The 22,241-nt window shown below is 44.3% G+C and overlaps 2 protein-coding genes across 10 annotated transcripts in view; one reads left to right on the top strand and one right to left on the bottom strand.

Moving 5' to 3' along the window:
- Positions 1–5,467, top strand: part of FGF13 (fibroblast growth factor 13) — a 297,718-nt gene extending 292,251 nt beyond the window's left edge. For all 9 annotated transcript variants that reach the window (XM_083796736.1, XM_083796730.1, XM_083796734.1 and 6 more), the window contains one exon: positions 757–5,467. In XM_083796736.1, the coding sequence (XP_083652862.1) occupies positions 757–893 (137 nt within the window). In that variant the 3' untranslated portion in view covers positions 894–5,467. The remainder of the gene's footprint in view (positions 1–756) is intronic.
- ZIC3 (Zic family member 3) overlaps positions 4,965–22,241 on the bottom strand; it is a 222,996-nt gene continuing 205,719 nt past the window's right edge. The window contains exon 19 of the mRNA XM_083796726.1: positions 4,965–14,595. The gene's annotated coding sequence lies outside the window, so the exon portion shown is untranslated. The remainder of the gene's footprint in view (positions 14,596–22,241) is intronic.

Genomic DNA, 22,241 nt, shown 5'->3' with positions numbered 1-22,241 from the left:
GGAGTCATCCCAGTTAACTGAAGCATCTGAATCAGTGTGGTGCTCAGACTTGGCTACATCTTTGGTCAATGCAAAGAGAGATCTCAGCTGATGTATGGAGATGCTTCCTTTTCTCCGGAAGAACTAGCTTCCATATGCTTCTCCTTCAGGAGGAATGAAGCTCTCTAGTTCTGGGTTATACTGTTAAGTAACTTTTCAAGGCAGTATTATTTTGAAATCAGAGAGGATATTTCAAAGGTGCGTAGTCCTGGGTGAATACTGGACTAGCTTGGCAGTCTCCATTTAGGAGCAGGTTTTACGCAACTGATGTTGAGTTTGATCCTCCCTTATGTGTGTGAACACAAAGAAAACAGAAGACTGAAAATCTACTTCCACACCCACATGCCTGAACTACGTACAAGTAACAGGTCAAATAGCAGCTGTTGGTAGTGCTATTTCACTATTAGTAAGGAAATGCTGATTTATATCAGCTCACGTCTGTCTTGCAGAGTTTTGTAAGTCCAGAGTGTAGGTGGGTGGTTAAACTGGGAGGGAGAGGGAGTTATGGTTTTTCCTCTCTAAAATGCCATCCCCTTGAAAAGGAGATTGGAATTTCTAAGGCAGTGTTTGAAATCCAAGTGGTCTCCTTGCTGTGTTTCTTTAAGTCACTCCTTACATTGCTAATTGCTGAATGAAAAATCCAGATTTTTCATAGCTGGACAGTGCACCAAGTGACTGTAAAGTGTGCTGACGTGCTGTCTCTCTTTTGCTTTGCAGTGGCCATGTACAAAGAGCCTTCTCTCCACGATCTCACAGAGTTCTCAAGATCTGGAAGTGGGACCCCAACAAAGAGCAGAAGTGTTTCAGGAGTGCTAAATGGGGGTAAATCCATGAGTCAAAACGAGTCAACGTAGCCAGGTTAAGGCAAGCCAAGTGCTCTCTAAACAGAACCTTACCTCTGGATGCAGTTGAATTCTTACTAGCAGTCTTTCATCCAAACGTTCAATTGCCCAGGACAAGCCACCGAACTTGCATAGGTCACTCGTTTATCAGCCATTAGATCTACTGGTTGTCAAAGGATATACCCCAATAATGTAGAATATGCTTGTGCATATCACAAGGCACTTGGATAGCCAGCAAACATAACTGTGGAATAAATCTTGGAGAAGAAATGTCCAAGAAATGTCCCTTCTCTCTCTCTCTCTCTCTCTTCCCTCTCTCTCCCCCCCCTCCCCCTATCTCTCTCTCTCCTATGCTTTGTGGAATACGAAACAAAAACATTTCACAACATTCACTGCTGATAAGAATTTGCTTTCCAACTAAGAAAAAGACCACTTTTGCTCTTCAAAGGAAATTTTAATGCTTATATGTTTTATAGGGGCAAACAAAAAACAAATATGTAAACTCTGTTGTTTCCTTGGCTTACCGTTTTATATCTAAGGCTTGATAAAAAATATATCCTTTAATTTGGAATAGCGCAACTTTTTGATTTCTGAACTCCAATGGGTCTTTAAAGCTATGTCTTTAAAAAATAATTTAAAATTCAGGGTTGGAACTGAGAGTTGGTGTCTCAGGCTCAAGCAAACAGTGTTCTTGTGGTTTTAAACACAATGAAATATAAATTTTTATAGATTTGTAGTTTCTGGTAAAGTTCTTGTGCTAACCCCAGTCTGTAGGACTTGAGTTGTTTTGTTATCCCAAGTGGAAGTTAACAGAAAGGGATAAAATTATCCTCCAGTGTAGATTTCTCTTAATTCCATTTTGTGTGTCATGTTAAACTATTGTTGTGGCTTCTTTTCTAAAGACAGAAACTGTGGAATTAAGGTGACTTAATTTTTTTATAAGAAACGTCTTATTTGTAAAAGTCCTTCTTTCACTGTAACGGGCACGTGAATATTGTGTAGGAGGAAGCGTTAGGACAGGTTACCCCTAAACAACATATACTTATACATGCTATTGGAAACAATTGTTTAAAAAATGTAGTTAGGTTTCCATTTAGGTCATCATGTCTGTTGCATGGGAGAAAGTTGGAATATTGGCATAGAGTTGCATGATGTGTAAGATTTTGTGCATTAATCATCGTTGGATTCTGTGCTCCAAAACTGACATAGTTCTGTACAGGCAGTTTTCTGCCTTGTACAAAAGAGTTGTTTATTATTTGTTGTATACACAACCATGCACTGAATAAACTATTTATATTAAGATGTACTTTTTAAAAAAGCTTGTTTGATTATATGATGTACATCGTTGATTAATTTCAAGGAAAAAGGTTGGCAGTTAAATTACAAAGTTATAAAAGATATTGTAATTAATGTTCAAAATGTTTCTATGTAACAGGTTATCCCCTTGTAATGCCACACACTATACAACTGAGGACATATTCTTCTTTTTGGATATTGTTAGAACTGGTCTTACGTGCCCAGCTGAGATACTCAAAACACAGTGACCATTAAGAGCCACAAAGTCTTGGTAACGGCCCCTCTGCTGTGCGCTGTTGGAGCCCCAGTGAATTGCACTCCTCTGCTTGGAGCTTCTCCAGCTTCTCTGTGTCTGTTCTCCTTGCTAGGCTTCCCCAGTGCAGCTGCATAGCGCTACCTCGCAGCTCACCTTTCCAGAGCCCTCGGTACAGGGGGGACCCAGCGATATCTGGTAAGTCAAGCATTGCTCATGCCAGTGTGGCACCTGGAGGATGCTCAGAGCTTGCACAGTACCATTGCAAGTTCACCTCAGGGGCCAGCTTTGTCTTGACTTGAGGAAACAGGCTACCATACGTCCTGCCTTTGTGCGCATTCTGGAGAGAAAATGTCCCTCTCTCCGAACTTTTCTCTCCAAAAACATCAAAGAGAACTCTTCTAGAACGCCCAGACAGCTCTGACAGGTGAACTTCACTCATCAAGGTGTTTCAATAAGGCCTAGGAGGAACAGGTTCTTATCATGAGAGGCTGAACAAGCAGTTCTGGAAGGGAATAATGGTAATGGAGACAAAAAGCTACCTATAAATGTTAGCCTGACATTAAAAACAGGTATTCTACTGTCTGGTGGTCGGTCTCATCCTCTCTTGACCAAACTGGAATTAGACCAAGCTAGAACAATTGCTTTCTATGAATGTCAGGGCTGTGAGAGGAGAAAAAGAGATTATGTTTCACATCAAACCCCAAAATTTGTTGTTTTGTGGCAAACAGTAGGCAAAGAGCTTCAGCTTGCTAAGGTCCCATATTGGAGCAGTGGTTGCAACACCCACCAAACACCACCATCACAGTGGCCTTCAGAGGACCTCAGGGTCCTCAGCACACCCTTTGCTGAAGCATGAAAAAAAGTAGGGAAGCACAACCAGTTCCATGAAAGCTATTAAAAATTGAAGATATGGCCTGTGACTGCTCCAAGAGTTTTGGTACGTCAGTGGGTCTGGAGCATCTGTTCTCTTCAATTAAGTGTGCTTTGTCCTCATGGAACATTTTTCTCAACCCTCCCACTTAATAACATCAGACTCATTGGGGTGCATGTTCCAAAAAAAGGAGTCCGAGTGCCTTAGGGACATAAAACCTGATTAAAAGTAGGCATATTTGTGCCAAAGCTAGTTAGATACATGGTTCAATGCCAAATGTTTACTATCCTAAAGATAACAGGAGATCTGCTGCTTTGCTTTATAGCTGCAGCCTTGTTAATCCCTATCCCCAGTATCTCCAACCTTGAAGGTCATCTGCAGTGAGAGAAAAATGCTCATCTCACACATTGTCCCTTCTGAGGTCTGTAGTCTGACCCATCTTTTGTATTGACATTGGCATCAGCTGCGAGCATTCACTGCCGAGACCTTATTTTCAAGGGTTTCTAATATATCAGACTAGCAAATCCTACTCTTGGGTTAAAGATGAGAAGAGAGATATGGTGATAGATGAGCCATAAACCACTCTTTCTGGCAATTGTGTTAAATTTTTGACAAACCTGTTACAACGATAATTTTTCCTTCAGAATATTGTGACTGAAAGCAAATACCCTTGATAGTGTCCTGATAGCACACAGAAGCTCGTGTACACTATGGAAAAGGAGGGAGATTATGCCCAGAGTTTTACATGTAGTCTCTGGAGCCATAGACTGGGATTTAATAAGGAGAAATATAGTAAAATATCTGCACTTTGCAGACAGCGAAGGTGATATTCTGTCCCAGCCAGCAAAGTCCCATGGGCAGACAGGAATGTGGCTTCAGCAGTGGACCAGATTTAGGAGACAGACTCCAGAGTATTTATTTGTCGTTCTCCTTCAGCACACATAGATTAGACCATTAGACAGAGGACTTTTGGGTCAGACCCTCGTTTAAGAGCCTGCGAGATGTTGGGAAAACACCCGTATGGATAGCTGCCTATGAAAAGAAAACGTATAGCCACTGGTCAGCCCACTTTGCTCTGCCACATGTACCTATCCTAGTGCAATGGGATACATGCCTGGAATAAAGACAAAGCCCAGGGGAAGGTATGAACCAAGCCTTGTACTGTCTGTGAGCCACCACCAACTGTCTGCAGAAGGCTTGGTCTCAGGCCCTTCTGCTATTGCCAGTATGATGGCTGATGCCTTTCATCTGCCATTTCTTTTGTTCCTGCCTCTCCACCAATGCTGCCCACGCTCTGTGCAGCATACCGTGGGCCTGGGTTTGGCTCAGGAGGTGCAAAACTGGCACAGTGGCTTTCTGATTCTCCTGGACTTCACCAGGCAAAGGGCCTAGAGCCACCATTGGGTCTGTGCGCAGACCTTACAAAAGGCTGACAAATACTACCTGCCAACGCGAAAGGAAATGGGTCACCCATGAAACTGGGAGGAAAACTGCTAGGAGCATAACTATTATAAGGCACAATTGCTGCCTTTTTGTCATCTGCCTATCAGAACTGCTTTCTCTGAGGTCTCTGCATAGGGCTTGGACATTGCCTGCTTTGTCTGGTTTGGGGGTAAGGGAGGGTGGCAAGAGCTCTTCTCTGTATCACAGAGAGCTTGTCTTTTTTTTTTCTTTTTTTTTTTTTTTAATTTTGTTGTTGTTGTTGTTTTAATGTACGTCATGCTACCTCATAGCATGGTTTTATCTCTGTAGCCACTTGCTCAGCCATGTTCATCACTGGCATGATGGAAGACAATTCCCTGCTTGGGGAAATAATTATCTCCAAGTTAGTCCAGGGAAGAATGGTGCCCCTTCTGCAGCACTGTCTGGTGTCCCCACCACTGGTTTCCAGCCCACAGGCCAGGTTTTCCAGTGGGATAAAGACGGTGTAATGAGCTCAGGGATGCTGTGGTACACCAGGCCTCTCCCCAGCTGAGCACCAGTGTGAGAGCCAGGTCTGGCAGAGCTCTGCTGTGTCTTGAGTATCTCTGAATGGAGACCAGAGCCAGCTCTAACAGGTTTAAATGTCTCCTTGACATATCCTTGACCAGGACACTTTTGCAGGACAGAATCTATATGTAACAACCTCCTATCTTCTAATAAATAATTCTCTCTAAAACAGTCTCCTTTTTGTCTGGGCTCTGATTTTTATCAGTGCAGCTATTTAAGGGCTCTCCATCCCAGCACTGCTACATTACATTATTGCTTAGCTTCCATTTCACTGTACCAATATTGCACTTCTCCTATGTCTTCTTGATCCAGGGAGGGGCAAGCTGAGTGGTCAAGACAAAACAGGTGGATCCTTCAGTTGCTCTGCAATGTAATAAGTTTTACCAGTTCAGGAACAGCTACACTGGATCTTGGAGTGCAGTTTCCTACATGGTGTAAGATCAACACCATATTGTTTTCTGACTTTGGCTCTGGAAAAAACAATGATGTAAAAGAATAGCAAAAAGCCTATTTAAAATAGATTGGTTTCTTAAGAAAAAGCCCTGCAACGTGATTTGCCCAGAAGAGCATAAGCTTTGGGCTTTTTTTCAGCGCTTTTGAGGAAGACATTCTTGAGAATTCCAACCTGGATCACAGGTTAAAATTAAGAAAAAAAAAAAAAAATTCACTGGCATGAATGAACAGAGCTGTGGTAAGCTGACCCTTAGTGGCAGGTTGGCACCAACGTTCCTGCCTTTTGGAGAGCAGGGTTCTGAAACAACCCGGGTTTGCTGGTGAGCGATGGCTTTTATTGCAGATCAGCTCTTCTAGCAGAGCTCACCCTGATTTGGGAACACGCCACGGCAGTTCGGAGGGGAGGGCACTCAATCACTCTGCCCTTCTCCAGCTCCTCTCATGGGGAAGTTTAAATATTAAAGTAAAACCTAAATTTGAAACACATTTTACATTAATCAGAGAAATTGAAGTAATAAATTATTCCATCTCATCAAGAACTGGAAGACAGTTTATAGGGTTCCCTTCAAAGATCATTATTAACAAGCTGCAAGTTAAGAGTCTTAAATACCACCTATGCAAAATTACTTTCAAGCACCCATAGGACGTGTTTTTCCCCACATCATATATCTGGCATGTCTCGCCTAAGTTCAGCAACTGGAGGGGTAGGCTGTGTCTTCGTTTTCCATGGGTTGTAGGCTGTGTCTTCGTTTTCCATGGGTTGCTTAACATTGCACACTTTATGTTGTACTCTTTTTCTGAGCTTGTCCCCTTGCAGAAGACAGGGCCACTGGTCCACTCCCCAGGGACCATCACACCTGTGTATGGAAGAGGTGCCCCGTCCCAACCTTTGTAGCACACAGAGATGGTTAATTTGATGAGGTGTCAGTCGGTGCAGACTATGGGGTTGATCTGGGCTGTTGGTGTCATATCTGGGGGGACACACAGCAGACGGGCATCTCTCTCACACTCTGTCTTCGTTCCTGCATGGAGAAGTCTCAGCACAGAGCCTATTCCCGGGGGAGCCCAGGTGAACTCAGGGGCCTCGCTGTGAAAAGAAGCGCTCAGCACTGACAGCAAAATGCTGCTCGCTGTGGCTGAATGGCCGCAGCAGCAGCGTCTCTGGGAGGATCATGGCTGGTGTCGGGTAAAATTAATTCATTCGTGAATAGACTGCAAAGCTCTGAAAAGTAATTTGTCATGATTCATCACCCACACCTTGAAGAAACTATCGCACAAACAAAAGCCGTATCTAACTGGGCAAATATATATTTTTTTTCCCTTCTTTTATGTATTGATTTAATTCAATTACTAAACCCACTGAACCCATTTTTACAAAGCAGGGCCCTGCACATGGAGCGGGGGCACAGACTCCTTCATCCAAACCTTTGCAGCAAGGAGGTTTCATACAGAGAAGAACTCGGAATTCTTTTAGTGTTGTCAAACAATACTACATATATTTTGATGAAACCCATACTAAGGTCTGGAATGCAGGATTATCTATGAGGTGTCAGCCAAAGCTGGTGAAAACTGTCTTCTCTTTTTCCCACTGTGAGCTCAGGGTCAGGCCTACAGGCAAAAACCTCAGGGAGACAAATCCATGGAAGAAGTTGTTTTTAGACACGTTCTCAACGGAAACAGGAAAAAAAAAATAAAAAAGGAAGATAAGCATTTACCTGAATTATGTGAATGAAAGGACCCTTGGAGCATCCCTGGAGCTGCATACACACATGCTCCAGGGAAGGGATAATAGGAATAATGTGCAGAAGGAAAATGGTTCCTCTTCAGGGGAATTTCTGGTGACAGCACCTTCCACTTGGGTTCCTCCAGATCACTGTTCTAGCTCAATGAGAGATGCTTTAGGCCAAAAAGGTGCCACTTTGCTTACAACAAAAATGAACAAGGCCAATAAAGGGAAATGGAGGAGATGATGGGGCCTAGGGATCATAGAGCTGGGTGCATTCTCTATGAGAGGCCACAGAGCCACTGCCTCTCATCGCATTTAGCAGGACTCAGCTCACACCCTGACCCACAACCAGTACAGCAAAATACTATGCCGCAGTTTAGACTTCTCTGTTGTGGGTATCGGAAGCCCCATCCTGAACGTGGCTGCAGAATACACCATGGATTCTGGGAAGTCTGGAGCCTCATGCTTTAATGTACCTTCATCTGGACCAGAAATTCACCCCATTGCTGAAGGAGCGCAGACATTACCTCATGCATAAGTATGTTATAGTGGTTAATCTGTGAAATATTTTTGGATAACAAAATTAACTGGTTCAAAACTTAATTAATCCTATTTCTTTCCCAAATGGCTTCCTTCAAATGGTACTTGAAATGGTTTTACTTTCCCCCATTGTCTGCCTAATGCACTGATGAACTTTTCCTTCTGAGCTTCTCCTTATTTTAATTGTCTGCTCATTCAACCATCCCTTGTGATAATTAAGTCAGTTAATAATATAAAGTGATCTTTAAAATTTAAACTTTTTTCCTTGTTAATCAAAAGCAGAACTTTTTGTTGTTGCTGAGAAGGGTGTTTTTAACTTCCCTCATTTAAAAACAAAAATCAACAACAAAACATTAATGGCTTTGGAAGTAGTGGTAACATTTGGGAAACCACCTGTTACAGAGATGTTGGTGAAGATATTAAATAATGCAGTACTGAGGTTTTCCAGGAAGTTTCAATCAACAGATGTTATGGTCACTTAATCAGGCTAGATGGAGCAAAACAAAGAGAAATCAGAGGAAATCATAAACCAGGCAGGAATTTGGATGCTGTTAACTCTTACCAGCTAGTGACCCCACCTGCTTAGATGATCCCCAAGTCTCTACCTGTGAACACAGCACCGTTTTCATCCCCTTGGTCACTGTTTTTTTTCCAGTTGTATCCTGTTCTGCAACTTCAATCAGCATTCAAGAAAATGGTAAGCATTTCTGCCTTGCCCCCACCTGCCAAGAGCAGCTGCCTTGTGAGCACCATGTGGGACCCAGGCATGTTTCCGCATCCTGTGGCAGGTGTGTGGTATCCCATCTGTCATGCAAAGCTGGCATCTCATTAATGCTTTGCCACCAGAAGTCACTTGTTTCAGGTGCTTATCCTCCTTGGTGAGACCCCTCACGGCATGCACAGTGCAGAGCAGAGGACTGTACCGACCCAGACAGACAGCCACCCAGACAGACAGCCACATATCTGCCTCAAGGATACTTGTGGCAGCTGCTCACCCACAATAGTGCTGCCCCTGGCACATCTCTCTGTGGCATTTGACTGAGCCAGCCCGCGATTATTTTCATTTTCAACAAGGGCAAAAGCAGTATTCTTCCATCACACGCTGCAGCAGACAGACACCCGCCCACTCAGAGTTCAAGTTCTGCCAAGGAGGAAAAGATACATATATATGTGTGTGTACACATAGCAAATATATTCATGTTTATATATTGAGATTAGAGAGAAAGGTAGACAGATTAGATCTCTAGATAACTCTCAGCTCGCATTTGTCATATGAGCACTCCCTGGCAGCCTGAACTGGTGAGAATGGGGTTGGCACCAGCAAGCACAAGGAATTTAACATGGTGAAAAACAGGCTCAGATCACACAGAGATTCACCTGGCTGATGCAGTAAATTGGAAAACGTTTGGGAAATGAACGTGCAACCCCTGCCAGCCTTAGTCATGCAAACATTTCCAGAACCTCCATACTGCCCTTGGTACTGTCTGACCCACCTCGTGCAGCGAGCAGGAAGGGACTGATGCTTTGCAAGAAGACTTTTACTTCTTGATCAAAGCTTGCAGTGGGAAAGACTTTGATCACTCACGGTGAAGCATGACACTGAAAAATTGCTCAGAAATGGCATTAAAGAGGAAAGCAAACTGCAGTCCCTTGCCCAACACAGAAACTAGGAGCAGGAAATGGCTGCTAAAACCTCACAGGAGACTGCTCAAGGATCTCCAGTCTTTGAAAACTGCCATGGAAAAGCAGAAGGGTTTAAGCAGCTGACAAAGATTACAGAGCTGGATGGAACTTGCCAGGAAAGATGAAAAAGAGAGGGGCTGGGCTGGGGGGAGGTAATTGCCATCGGGGTTAAAGGAAATTAAAAGTATATGAGAAAAAAAAAGTGCTGGGAAGAGAGAGTAGGCCTAGGAATAACCACTGAGTGGGATGGTATTAACAATGACTCAAAAGTGGCAAAGTTATTGAAAGTCGGGCTGCCTACAGCTCTCAGCATTTCTCTTACTACCAAGAGTCTTCATTAAACATCAGTAAAACTTCCATCCATCTGATTATCAACCGCCAACTATGATCTTTGCCCTGACTGCCCAGAGTGCAGAGTAAGTCTCCTCCTCACGCTCTGGGAATGGCTCCCAGAGGAAAATGCCTGTGGTCATGGAAGGGTCAACCAACATGAACGAGCTCATGGAGCCTGAGTGTATCGTGTACTGTAACAAACAAGCCCAGGGCCAGGAGCAATGGCTTTAATTCATTTTATTTACCACCTGAACCTTGGGCTAAAGCCATATTGTTGCTCAATAAACAGAAGGAAATCAATGGTTTGTAAGACAAATTTGTAATCATAATGGTTTGTGTTAGCTCACCTATACAATATACAATAATGCTTGGCCAAATACCTGATCTGTGTTCAGATGGACTTCAGGTTGCCACTGTGAGTTTATCAGTACAATAGACTGGAAGTTTAGCAGCAAACATATACATTCCCCTCTCCCATAAATACTCCTAGAACGTAAACATTGTAATCAGAATAGCTCAAGTATCACCTGTACTTCGTAAAAGTGAGTGCTGTGCTATAAAATAGTGATGTGTGCCTAACAGTGCATGAAAATGCAAAAGAAAAGAGCGAAGAAGCAACATTGTAACAATGATAAACAATTGCATAGACGTTACTTTAAAAGCCCTTTCTTCTTATTACCAAAAAATAAAAAATAAAATTAAAAAAATTGAAACCCCATGTAAAGCACCCGAACTGCAGGTGACAGAGATCCATCTGGACCACATGGCTGCACCCTTCTGCCCTCCATGTGCTATGAGAGGATGAGGAAGAAAAAGAGACAAGGAGGTTTGTCCTTTTTCTGGGAAACCTAATGAACAGATATAAAACAGTCTTCTTGTTATATAATAATGCATTGTGGAGATGAATGTGATTGAAGTCATCTCAGCTGTGCACTGCTTGGGAGTGCTGAGATCAGGCAAGGGGTGTGGTAGCTGCAGTCTCATCTGGCTCTGGTGTCTGTATTGGCCTCCATGTATCTGTAATTACACCTAACTGTGGTCAAATATATTTATCTTTCTCGTGCATAAATCTCACAGCAGATGCAGTTGTAAAGCACCACATTATAATGCGCTCAGCTCTCTCACTAATGTCAGAAATCGAACCAGCCGGTGACAGGATGATGGTAAATGTCTGTGCTGTTCCTCACATATGTTGATGTACACAGGCTTTGGGAGCCAGCTGGGGTAACCTTTACAGTATTTTATGTATGCAGCACCAGCAGCCAAAGAGGACAATAGTGTGAAATTCCCTGTAAGAACACAGCCTATAGCCTCCATGGCCAAGCGCTTGTTTGAACAGGACCTTGCTTTGTTCTGCTGAAGGCAGCTGTCAGACCTCTCAGGGAGCCGTGCTTCATAAGTTACCATGATATTTAGAACCCTACGACCTTTTAAGAAGTGTAAGATCTGGCTTAAAGGGCAGCCTTCCTGAAATAAATGACTGAAATCTCTTAGGTCAAATTCAAAATAAAAAAAATAAAAAAAAAATCCATAATCACATCACATTATGTTACTATGAGAAGATTAATCACCAATAACTGACAATTGATTTGCAAGCTACATTTATTTATGATGTGTTTGTACAGCACCATGCATACCCTTATCTATTATCCAGATCCCAAGGAGTTACTTAGTGCAAATAAATCAATGCAATTTATCGATTAAATTATATAAATACTCCTGGAGCTCAGACAAGTGAAAGTTTCTGCAGTGATGCTCAGGTCTCTCATTTCTGGTCTGGGAGCTGGCAAACTGTGATCTGAAGAAGGCCAAGGAGGCTGGTGAGCTCAGCGTGGCCCCTGCAGCTGCAGGCCTGTGCAAATGTCGGCCAAGAAGCTGCATGCATTCTGGCATCTTCTGCCCTTCCTTCACTTCTGTCTTGCTGCTGTTTCTTGTGCTCTGGGAAGTGCTTTGGGCAGCCTCTCTGGTCAGGCAGCAACTGTCTTCTGTGGTCCTGCCCTTTAGATGCTGAAAGGCACAGCAGCACTAAAGCAGACAGATAAATAAGACATGCATGGAGGTATCAGCTCTTGAGCATCTCGAGTTGAACATCCCAAATTAATTGACATTCTTGACTTGACTCTTTCTGTGTCTCTGTTCCTTATCTATAAAGTGATAATGCTTCTCCCGTGCCTTACTGGGCTTCACAGAGACAAATTAATTAATAGTTTGCATGTGAAATAAACAAACACCGCAGTAATGAGTGTCATGGAAAAACCCAGGCGGAAACAGTATTTCATCTTTACAGCAAGGCTAAGCAGTATGCAGTAAACAAGGGCTGGGGCCACACACTGAATGACGGGAAGGAAACAGATTTTTGAATTGCTGCCCATTGATTTGCATCAGGCAGTCTGTTCAGCGACTGAGGCTGGGCCCCTATGGAAAAAAACAGCATTTGATCATATAATGAGCCACCACTGGAAGCCCAGGAAAGGGGCTGCGTTTCAGGATAAGACTTTTCCTACTCCTTGCATGCTTGACTTTGCAGCTTTAACACTGTCACATAAACATGTCTGATAGCTTATATAATTTAATAGAAATTTAATAAAGTTTATGAAGCTTATCTGTGCTATCACAGCTGTGTGCTGGATTGGGTCCTTTGAAAGTGCATTCGTTAAATCTGCAATGTTTCAAATTACCCTGACAAATGCAAAACAAAGATCTTACATAATTCACTGCAACTGGCAAAGATAAAATTTTACATGTCATAACAACACGTATCAAAAGACTTATGTAAAACTCACCCATAATTTAAAATGTCACTGGAATTGCTTCATAATTAGGGCAAGGTCTTTGAAAGACTCCCTGTAAAAGCTGAAACCTTTCTGACAAAGACCCAGCTGAATACATGTCGGTAAAATACAAGAGTAAGAAACCATATATGCATTGTGTCTTAGCATTTGAGCCGCCAATGGCATTGACACAGCTTCTGTTAATGGGATTCCCTTGCACAGCTTTCAACTCCCAACTTTATTTAAAGCTTAGATCTGCAACTCTTTACAGAGCGATGAGCTGGAGACTGTAAGAGGACAGGATGAGATGTTATCCGTGGTGTCATACACAAGCAGCATTTTGATGTAAAGACCGTGCATATGCACGCACACATCCTTACACAAGCAGTAAGTGCAACTTGTGATTCTTTTATAGGCAGAGGGCTGTCAGCTTTGGGCTCTGCACACTGGACATCGTGGTCCTGCCAGCTGGTCTCCCACAGCAGGGCAATGCAAAGGGCCACGTCAGAGGCTGGCAAGGGGAGACTGTGTGCTGCCAAAACCGGTGAGACCTAGAAATGTCTTATCATTCATTAACTTGTGTGTTCAGCAGAGTTTTACAGAAAGGGAAGAGGAGAAATGAAAAGTGAATGGCAGGGAACATCTTAGTGACATCTCACATCAAAGAGCGAGGAGATAAGAGTTATTATTTAGACCTGTCAAGTCTCCGCCGTACCCAGAGGCAGAGAGCAGGCGTGACCTACTTGCAGAATTAGGCATCCACCAGGCAGCGGGTTTTCAGGATTCAGGAGGGAGTCCACCCTCTAAATCCAAATTTTTGTTGTGAAAACCCAGCCTTGGCTTGTGACTGGCTTAAAATGCTGCTTCAGTACTAACACTAACAAAACTGTCCTCCTGCCCCAGCTCCTGGCAGCTCTGCAGTGCGGGGCTGTGGGGACTTGGGGGTTGGAGGTGCAGGGGGGATGTGGCTGCCCTGACCCCCCAGCCATCTGAGATGGACTTGGCAAGAAGAGACACGAGCCTTACATTCACAGGTGCAAAATTCAGATGTGATCTACTGATAACATGATACCCAGAGGGACTTCTGCAGAAAAAGCAAGTGTGAAGCAGGAGGAAGGATCAGGAGGGGGATGTCTCACTGTGGAGGGGCAGCACGACTAAGGAGATGAAGGATGGCCCCAGCGATGCTGAGGAGGGTTGTGCTGGGCTGTCCTGGGTTGTCCAGACTTCTGAACACATCTGGAGAGACTGCTCAGGTGTGGTGCGTGGGGGGGGGCAGAGGATGCGTATCTGGTCCATCTGGTCATGCACATTTGTGCTGGATGAAGGAAAAACACACTGAGGTTGGAGGTCTTTCAAGTATACATCTTTTTTGCTTTAGGTGTTAGCTGTTAGGTTAAATTAACGTGAAGTTGTTTGTACCCCAGTGTTGGGAAGGAAGACAGGAGACAAAGAGGGAACAGGAGGAGAAATGTGGGGAAAGGGTGTGCCAAAAATATTGGGAGCCTGTTGCTGGTAGTGTCTGTCTTGGACCTCAACAGCTGTAATGTCAGGCTCTGCTCCCCAGTGCAGATGCTAGCAACAGTCTGAGCATCACAGGCGACCCAGAAACCCGAGCCAGGGGAAATTTCCAGCTATAACTCAGGTTCCCAAAGCTTGCCAAGGCAGGAGCCAAACATGCGAGCTTTGCGACACCCTGCTAAGCCTTCTTTCTGGCTGCTGCTGGTCCTGCTGTGCTTGCTGCTCTCCTACAGTCCCATCACATTTCCTGCTTTCTTCCTCTCCGTCCCCAAAATCTGTGGATAAAAAGAAAACATGAAAACCAGAAACACCGACATAGCAACTAAACTTCTAGCTCTCCAGATAGAGAAATTCTGAATAAAACATTAGAAAATGCATTGCAAATCCCAAGGAGACCCCAAATTGCTTACTGTTAAGCCTATTTGTTTGACCTTGTGATTTGGAATTTATAAACGTAATTATATCAGCATCTCGATTTATGCTAACAGATGACCAAGTTCATTGCACCACTGCATTTGGCTGTCGACAGCCACCCCCTAACCGCAGGTGGCACGAGCAGCACAATTACAAATGGAAAAGGGAATGCCCATATAAACCCTGTGCTCACAGCTGGACAGAACTGAGCTCCATCCACAAAATGCGAACGCAGCAGAGGAGGGAGCAAGAGAAGAGGGCTCGTTTGTGTTCCCGTGAAGATTTATGGAAAGGTGGGCAGTGAGTAAGCCCAATGGAAATCAATAGGGATTCTTCCATCAGCTTTAGTGACCATCGGAGCTATGCGACGCCCATGGAGTCACCCTTGCACAGCTCTGCAGAGCTTGGGACCCCATCACCGAAGGCAGCATTGCCTTCTCCTTCCCCGGGACACCAAATAAAAGCCTTGCCCATGGCTTTGCTACGGCTTTTTGGGACCGCTTACAGCCAGCAGCCACCAGCCACGTCCTGCAGACATCGGGAAAGGAGATTTTTGGTATTTCGTGTCTAACTGCTGAAGTCTGTGTTTCCTTTGTTCCTGCGCTGTAGCTCGAGGCGCAGTGCGTGCGGTGAGGACTGGGCGCGGTGAGTCAGCCGCTCCCAGCGCTGGGGCTGGCGGTTTCCCCAGCAACGGGAGATGGGAGAAGAAGAAGAAAAAAAAAACCCTTCCAAAGAGCTCTCCCCCTGTACACAGGTTTTCTCCCCTTCCAGCAACCTGCGTGCAAACCTCCAAACACACGCACACGCTCCTGAGGAAGAAAGGTTTTATTTGATTTTCCGTTTCTTGCTTTGCTTAAGTTATTTATTATTTTTGACGGCAAAACACAAAACAGGAATTGACATGATCAAAACCAAGCAATCTGAGACATCCACTTATGTCCTTTAAACAGGGAGAGTGAGAGATGTTGCAATTATTTTTGAATAAAGGGTAACAATTAACAATCCCTTATAAATATATCCAGGACCCTGAAAAGCTGAATTTAATCACAGATCCTGACTCTGGGCTGTTGCAGAATGGTGAGTTATACAAAAAGCATCAAGGAGAAGCATAAGGAGATTTATCAGAATTTTATATTTAGGGAACATCCCTCTTCAGCCTCAAGGGCTTAGCGACCTATCTCTGTCTGTTCCAGAAGGCTCAGAAACACTGCTGGAGGTTGCCTTGTTTTCCTCCTCCTGCTCTCCTCTCCAGCCCCAGGAGGAAAACTGCATCTGAAGCTCCTTTCTGTCTGCATCTGAATCGACATCCCTCGGTTATCCTCACCGCATCTAAAAATAGCACGGGGAAATCCGCCTGAGATCAAAGCGATTCGTTTACAAAGCGCTGTGCGAGGACAGAGCTCCGCGATTCCCATTCCCGTCACATCCGCAGCAGCCGGATGGCAGGAACCGCACCAGCGCTGGGACCAGGGCTGGCTCTGCCTCTCCCCCGCGCCGCGTGTACAGCCCCACAGCATTCCGTGGAAAACAAGTGGGAGGAAAATTATTCGGTCGTTGCACGGGGGTTGCTGGGGACAAGGAGAGAGGGGTTTTCTTTGCGCGTGTCGCAGATGATGGTCCCCTGCCAGCTGGGCTTCAGCAGCCCTGTGCAAGGTGGAACAGGGTGGGGGGGTTGGAAATAGCAGAAAAAGATTTTCAGCATCAGCACCTGCTGATGGAAAGCAACGCCCAGCTACCTCCAAGCACGCCAAAGGAGACAAGATGCATGAAATTAGAAATAACAATTGACCCTGCTCCTCCTCCTCCAGGGGCCACCCTACCCTGGGAGGTGGTGCAGGATCCGTCCATGCTGCAAAGCTTTCCTCTGAGGTCTTCTTGCAGACCCTCACTCCAAAGGCATAGTGGTGGTTGCTGATTAATTGAGCAAAGTAGATAAAAAACTAAGTTACAGTGTTATGTCTTGGGATAGCTAACCCTGTGCTTTTTTAATGCAAATCATAGGATGACTTGGCAATTTATCCAGCAGAGCCTGTTACTGGGATATACCCCAGGAAAATGTCTACTTTTTCTTTCTTTTACATAAAAAGGTTTATTATGAATAAAGTTCTGCAAGAAAAAAAAATACATTAATTATAGTAAGTCAGTGACTTTTAGAGTCTCAGAAACTAGGAGATGAATTAGAATAGCTGCTGCTCCTCTCACATAAAAATGTAAAGGAATCGTTCTTATCCAATTCTACGATTTCTGAACACAGCGTTAGCATTCCCACCACTCCCCTGACATGGATAAGGATGGGATTCAGCCTAATAAATAACTTCTCAGGGGCTTCACAGGAGTAATACAGGCTAAGGAGCTGCTGCTGAATCCAGTTTTCAGCTTCAAGAAATCCTCCCCCTGTCAGGCTAGTGCTTAAATACGGATGCAGACTGCAGCAGGGACTCAAAGAAGCAGCTCTGGGGAGAAGCAGCAAATGGGCTGTAGGCACCCTCCTGACACCAGCCTGCTGCCCAGGCTCACCACTGCTTCCAGCATCCCCATCTCTGGCGAGGATATGCTCCTGGCCTCCTGCAGGCACATCTCCATGCCCCAGCCACTGCAGCTTGCCAAGACGGAGGCACCCATAGCTGGATTTTGGGCAGTTGAACCGAACATGCAGGGAATATACTGAGCAAAGATCGACATTCTTTCTCATTAAAGACTTGTAAGGTCTACACTGATCTTTGATTTGTCAAATATAATTACAGGGATAATAAATAGTTCATCATAAAGCTGAACTCTAAATGACCCGAGGTTTTCCAGTTTTGCCAACAACTTCTTTCAGCTGGTGAAAGATGGAAAAAAAATAGTGAATAGTTTGTTTCTCAGCTACTGCTCCTTTTCTTTGCCGCATGAATTATATCCTGCAACTCATTGGTCATAAATGTAAGTCGCTTCCCAGCTTACATTAATGAAGTGCAGCCAAAAGCTACCCTTGCTGACACTCCACACATTGATTCTGGTGTTCCCTGCCACCTGTGACCCTCAGCTTGGCACCCCGAGCCCACCAAGGATTTTGAGGTGACCAAGCACTTCTCAGACATCCACTGATCTGGCGTCTGCCCCATATCCCCTTTCTCATGTTCCCCCTGCCTAATGTCCCTGAGAACTCTGTTTTATTGGCATCATCTGAACATCTCAAATATTCTTTTGCAGATAGTTCAGAGAATGGGAGGATGAATATTCCCATGAGTGCAGCAAGGTCCACTGCAGACTTTTCAAAGGCATTAACACACATTATTATTTATGTGCCTGAACCTCACTGCAGAGAGAGAGAAATGACAACAGACTGACCAAGACAGAGGACTGAGCTGCTGATTGCTAATGTTAATGCTTCACTGTAAATAAGAAGGCTTTAGCCATAGCACAGGGAAAAGTCAGCATACCCTGAGGATGGGGCAGAGCTGATCGGAGCTGCTGCTTTCGGCACCTCCAGCTGCCAGGCAGAATGGGAGCTTCTCAGTCCTCCTGGAGCTGACAAGACCAAAGATGTGGAAGCCCTCACTGCCTGCTGTCCCATCTTTGCTTCAAAACATAACTGGAATAGTTCACTGCCTGACCAGTATCCCTGGCAGGCTCTGCTTGAAGGCTGAATGCAAAAATTGCAGGCGTTTTTTTCATGTGACTTTTGTCAAGAAAATTCTGGACAAGAACCAGGGAGCTGTTGGGCTTAACATATGGGACTTGAATGGATTGCATCTCAGGGAGCAGGGTTCAAGAAATAACCATAGACATTCAGCTCCCCCACTGTAAATTTACTCACCTGCTACTTTTATATTTTAACACATTTTTATATGATTTAATTTTTATATGATTTATTGCCTTACCTGTTGTTTGGGACATTTAAATATTTGGGAGATCCTACTTAGGTAACCCCTTTAAGTAAATATTTTTTTCTGTGCCTTTTTTTTTTTTTTGGTGTGTGACTTTGAAGCAGAAAATCCAACCAATTAAATGAAAATGTGAAGTTTATTTTCAGCCAGCCTAAGCTGGGACTGGTTTGTAATTACATCAGCAAGGAGCTGTGGGAACGACTGGTGACCGAGTCGTCGCTTAAAATGTCTGAACAAAGTTTAGGCCTTTTTTCAGATCCTTCTCTATTAGCACTGCAAATGCCACATACCTTCCTAGCTTTGACAGTGAGATTTTAGCCTGTCCCAGAGCAGACTTTAGGTGCACTAGCTGCAAACTGCTTGGTAATTGCAAAGAGAGTGTGCAAACAAGCCGTAATTGAGAATGTCAGGTATTCCCAACTGACTTAAATACAAACATCATCAGACTAGACATTCAGCGTATCCCTCATCTGCAGTAAACACTTCTCTTGCCCTACATATGGATGGTGACGGGGGCACAGAGTGTTCGCCACGTGGCGGTGGAGGAAATGTAAGCCAGCCAAAGCAGAGCCCTTCTGGAAATGCAGCCGCTTCACACTTACACAGCAGCCACTGGAAGAAAGGTTTATTTTGTTGTTCTGACATTCTTGTTTATTGCTAAAATTCATTATGCTACCTTTCATAAATAGGATGCTAAAGGCTCGGGGAAAATCAATGCTAATAAGAACTAAGCAATACGAACATTGAACAGGAGCAAAGGGGCATTTTGCCTTTGATTAGGTCATTACCAATGCCCCTGCAGCATCAAATATTTCTCTCTTAAATTGTTCATGAACAATAGCGTGCTTTGAAATGCATGGACAAAAAATGTTTTTCCCTCAACAGGGAAAAAATAATACATAATCTACCTTTGGTTTAGTACCTTGGTTTGGTATTTTTATACGTAACTGGGACAGTGCAGTCCCTTGGCTAAATAATGCCTGGGACAGAGCAGTGAAACAGCAAAGGAGGGAACTGGTGGCAGGTTTGGAATTTAAGATTTAGCCAATGTCCTAAACCTGAGAAAATCACTGGTGACTGTCCTGGGAGTTCAGAAATAAATGCATCTAAACCATTCCCGAACCTTCTAACCGCCATAAGCAGCCAGCCTCGCAACCCCAGCCCGGCTGCAGCAGTCTTGTTGGCCTCACACAGCCCATAGCTGCTGGAGGCTCAGCAGGGGCCCAGGCCCACCATCAGCCCACGGGGCAAGGACTGAGATGCGCTCCTATCTCACATCACTGCTGGTCTAGAACTGGAGGAATTCAGGTCAATTCTTATCCAGCCTTTTTTTCTTTCAAGAATAAATGTATCAATAAATAAAGAAATTGGGTCTTGGCCCTAAAAACCCCCTGTGGTGCCAAAGAGTATTTTTATGCTGGCATAGCTTTCGTCTAGAAATCAAACCAAGGCTGTACTGACCCTCCTCTGCCTGGACTAGAACCACTACATTACAAATTGTCAGAGAGCAGTCACATTTCAAATATATCATTAATACCCGATGGGAAACAACTGTGCCACCATGCATTGTTAAAGTAGCTCCCCTCTCTATGAAATGAGGATGAGCCAGGCACACCATATTGAAACCTAATTTCCTCGAAACCTACAGTAAATGCCATCCCTGCATCACCACTTGCCTTTTACATGGGAATTGGCAGATCCAGCATCACAGCTGACAACTTGTCCCTGCCACAGCCACACCAGTGCCTCGCCACTGCACACTTAGCCCGTGTTGCACCAACGGAGCCATCTCATGCCTCTGCTCAGCCCCATGCTTCCCTCCGCTCCCTGCAAATGAGGGGTAGCTTTCTGCAGGACTGTTTGCTGTCACTAGCATTATATACTGACAGGATAAACACCGAGTGCAGACATTTTGTGGGTAAGCTGTAGAACAAGATTATCAGCATTTTTTCTACATCATTATGAATTTAGTGATCTCCAGTTTGTGTTTGTTTGGTTGTTTTGGTTTGGTGTTTGTTTGCTTACTTGCTTGTTTTTTTAAAAAGATTAAAATAGAGTTTGGCAACAAGTTTGGGCTAAAAAATGATATTTTGGTGGGGGTATTTGTGAAAGCCTTGTTGCCCTTGACTAAGAAAGGAACACCAACCACAGCAGATGTGGCGTTAGTACTTGCAGGCTGCAGAGCACAATAAATGTAAACTGGTGTTTGTGTGCTCTGTCCCAGTGGGAACAGTCTGTACAGGCACAGGAAAGCACTGCTCCTTCCTAGGTTTTCCAGGATGGAGCCTAATGGATTTGGAGAAAAGACACCCACTGGCACAACAGGGTTTGTTATCGGCTCCTGAGAGCAGTCAGACACTGGCAATGAATGCCAATATGTGTAAATATAAAATACATACAATTTGTACACTTTGTTCTAACCCAAGTAGAATCTTTAGTAGCCATAAGTGCAAAATAATAATGATTTAAAAAATGTGTAATTTGTACATTTAGCTTTAACTGAAACAGAGACTTCATTAACCATTTTTATCCCTGACCACCCAGTGATCTCTAGCAGGGCTGTCTGGATGGCAGCCAAGTGAAAATTCACACTCATAAATGCGCTGTCCCACTTAAAACTGTCTGGTGGCAGTACCAGCTAGTCTCTGTAGGTGTCAAAACCGTGTGTCCAATTATAACTCCCCAACAATCACGACGAGGAGCAGGCAGATGGCCATCATATGCTGGAAGTATCATTTCTCCACTAAAGCACCATTTGTTTGCCCTGTCAAATTAAATATTTTCCTGTTTGATTTTGTGTGTAAGAGCGAATTAGGAAAACCTGTCGGTGCTGCAGACAAGTTCTGCGGCGCGTTGGCAGGAGCAGCACGGGGTGCCCAGATGCCCGGGTGGTTATTAGCTGCAGCTGGCCTCTTGGCATGCTGCGGGGCACCTCGGCTGGCAGCCACCGGCGCACTGGAGGGGAGATTTCAGTGCCGAATGCATTCATGGGATTGTCTTGACCTCCTGTGCGACATCTCCATTGGGTCAAGAAGCCTGCAAGCGGTGTTATTTGCTTTCCGGTATCAGGGCTCACACACTTTCAGTCTGTCACATCCACAAGGGGATATTAAAATAAAACTATAGTAGATATTCCTTTATGATTAGAGCTAAAATTATGAGTCCAGGTTGAAGCAGGCCTGCGTGGGGATTCAGAACAGTTCTTCCTTACTCTTTATCACTTGACTGCAAAAATATTTCAGTGGGGTTTGATCTCAGCTGGGATATGTGTGCTCTGATTTACGTGGACATATCCACGCCTAGAAGTGACTCGTTTATGTAAGTTTGCTAAATGCACTGCCTCAACAAGTATATATGCTCAATTGATAGATTAGTTACAATAATGCGCCCTGTGCACTTGCTTGAAACCTCCCTGCGTGAAGGGCTAGCAAGCTGGTGTTTTTGCAGATCTCAAGGAGAAGGAGAATTAGAGGAGGCAAAGCACATCCATGCCAGCTAGATCCAAAGGAAGCAGCTTCATTGCTCAACCAGTATGTGTCCTGAAATGGTGTGATAATACCAGTCCTTAGTTTTAAACACATACAAAAATTATTGCAATTATAATAAGCCACGTAAGAAACTCAGTTATGCTAGAAAAA

Source organism: Anser anser (assembly GCF_964211835.1).
Source record: "Anser anser genome assembly, chromosome: 13".
Classification (NCBI taxonomy): domain Eukaryota; kingdom Metazoa; phylum Chordata; class Aves; order Anseriformes; family Anatidae; genus Anser; species Anser anser.
The sequence above is the reverse complement of the archived record's forward strand: the minus strand, read 5'-3'. Positions and strand labels throughout refer to the sequence as shown.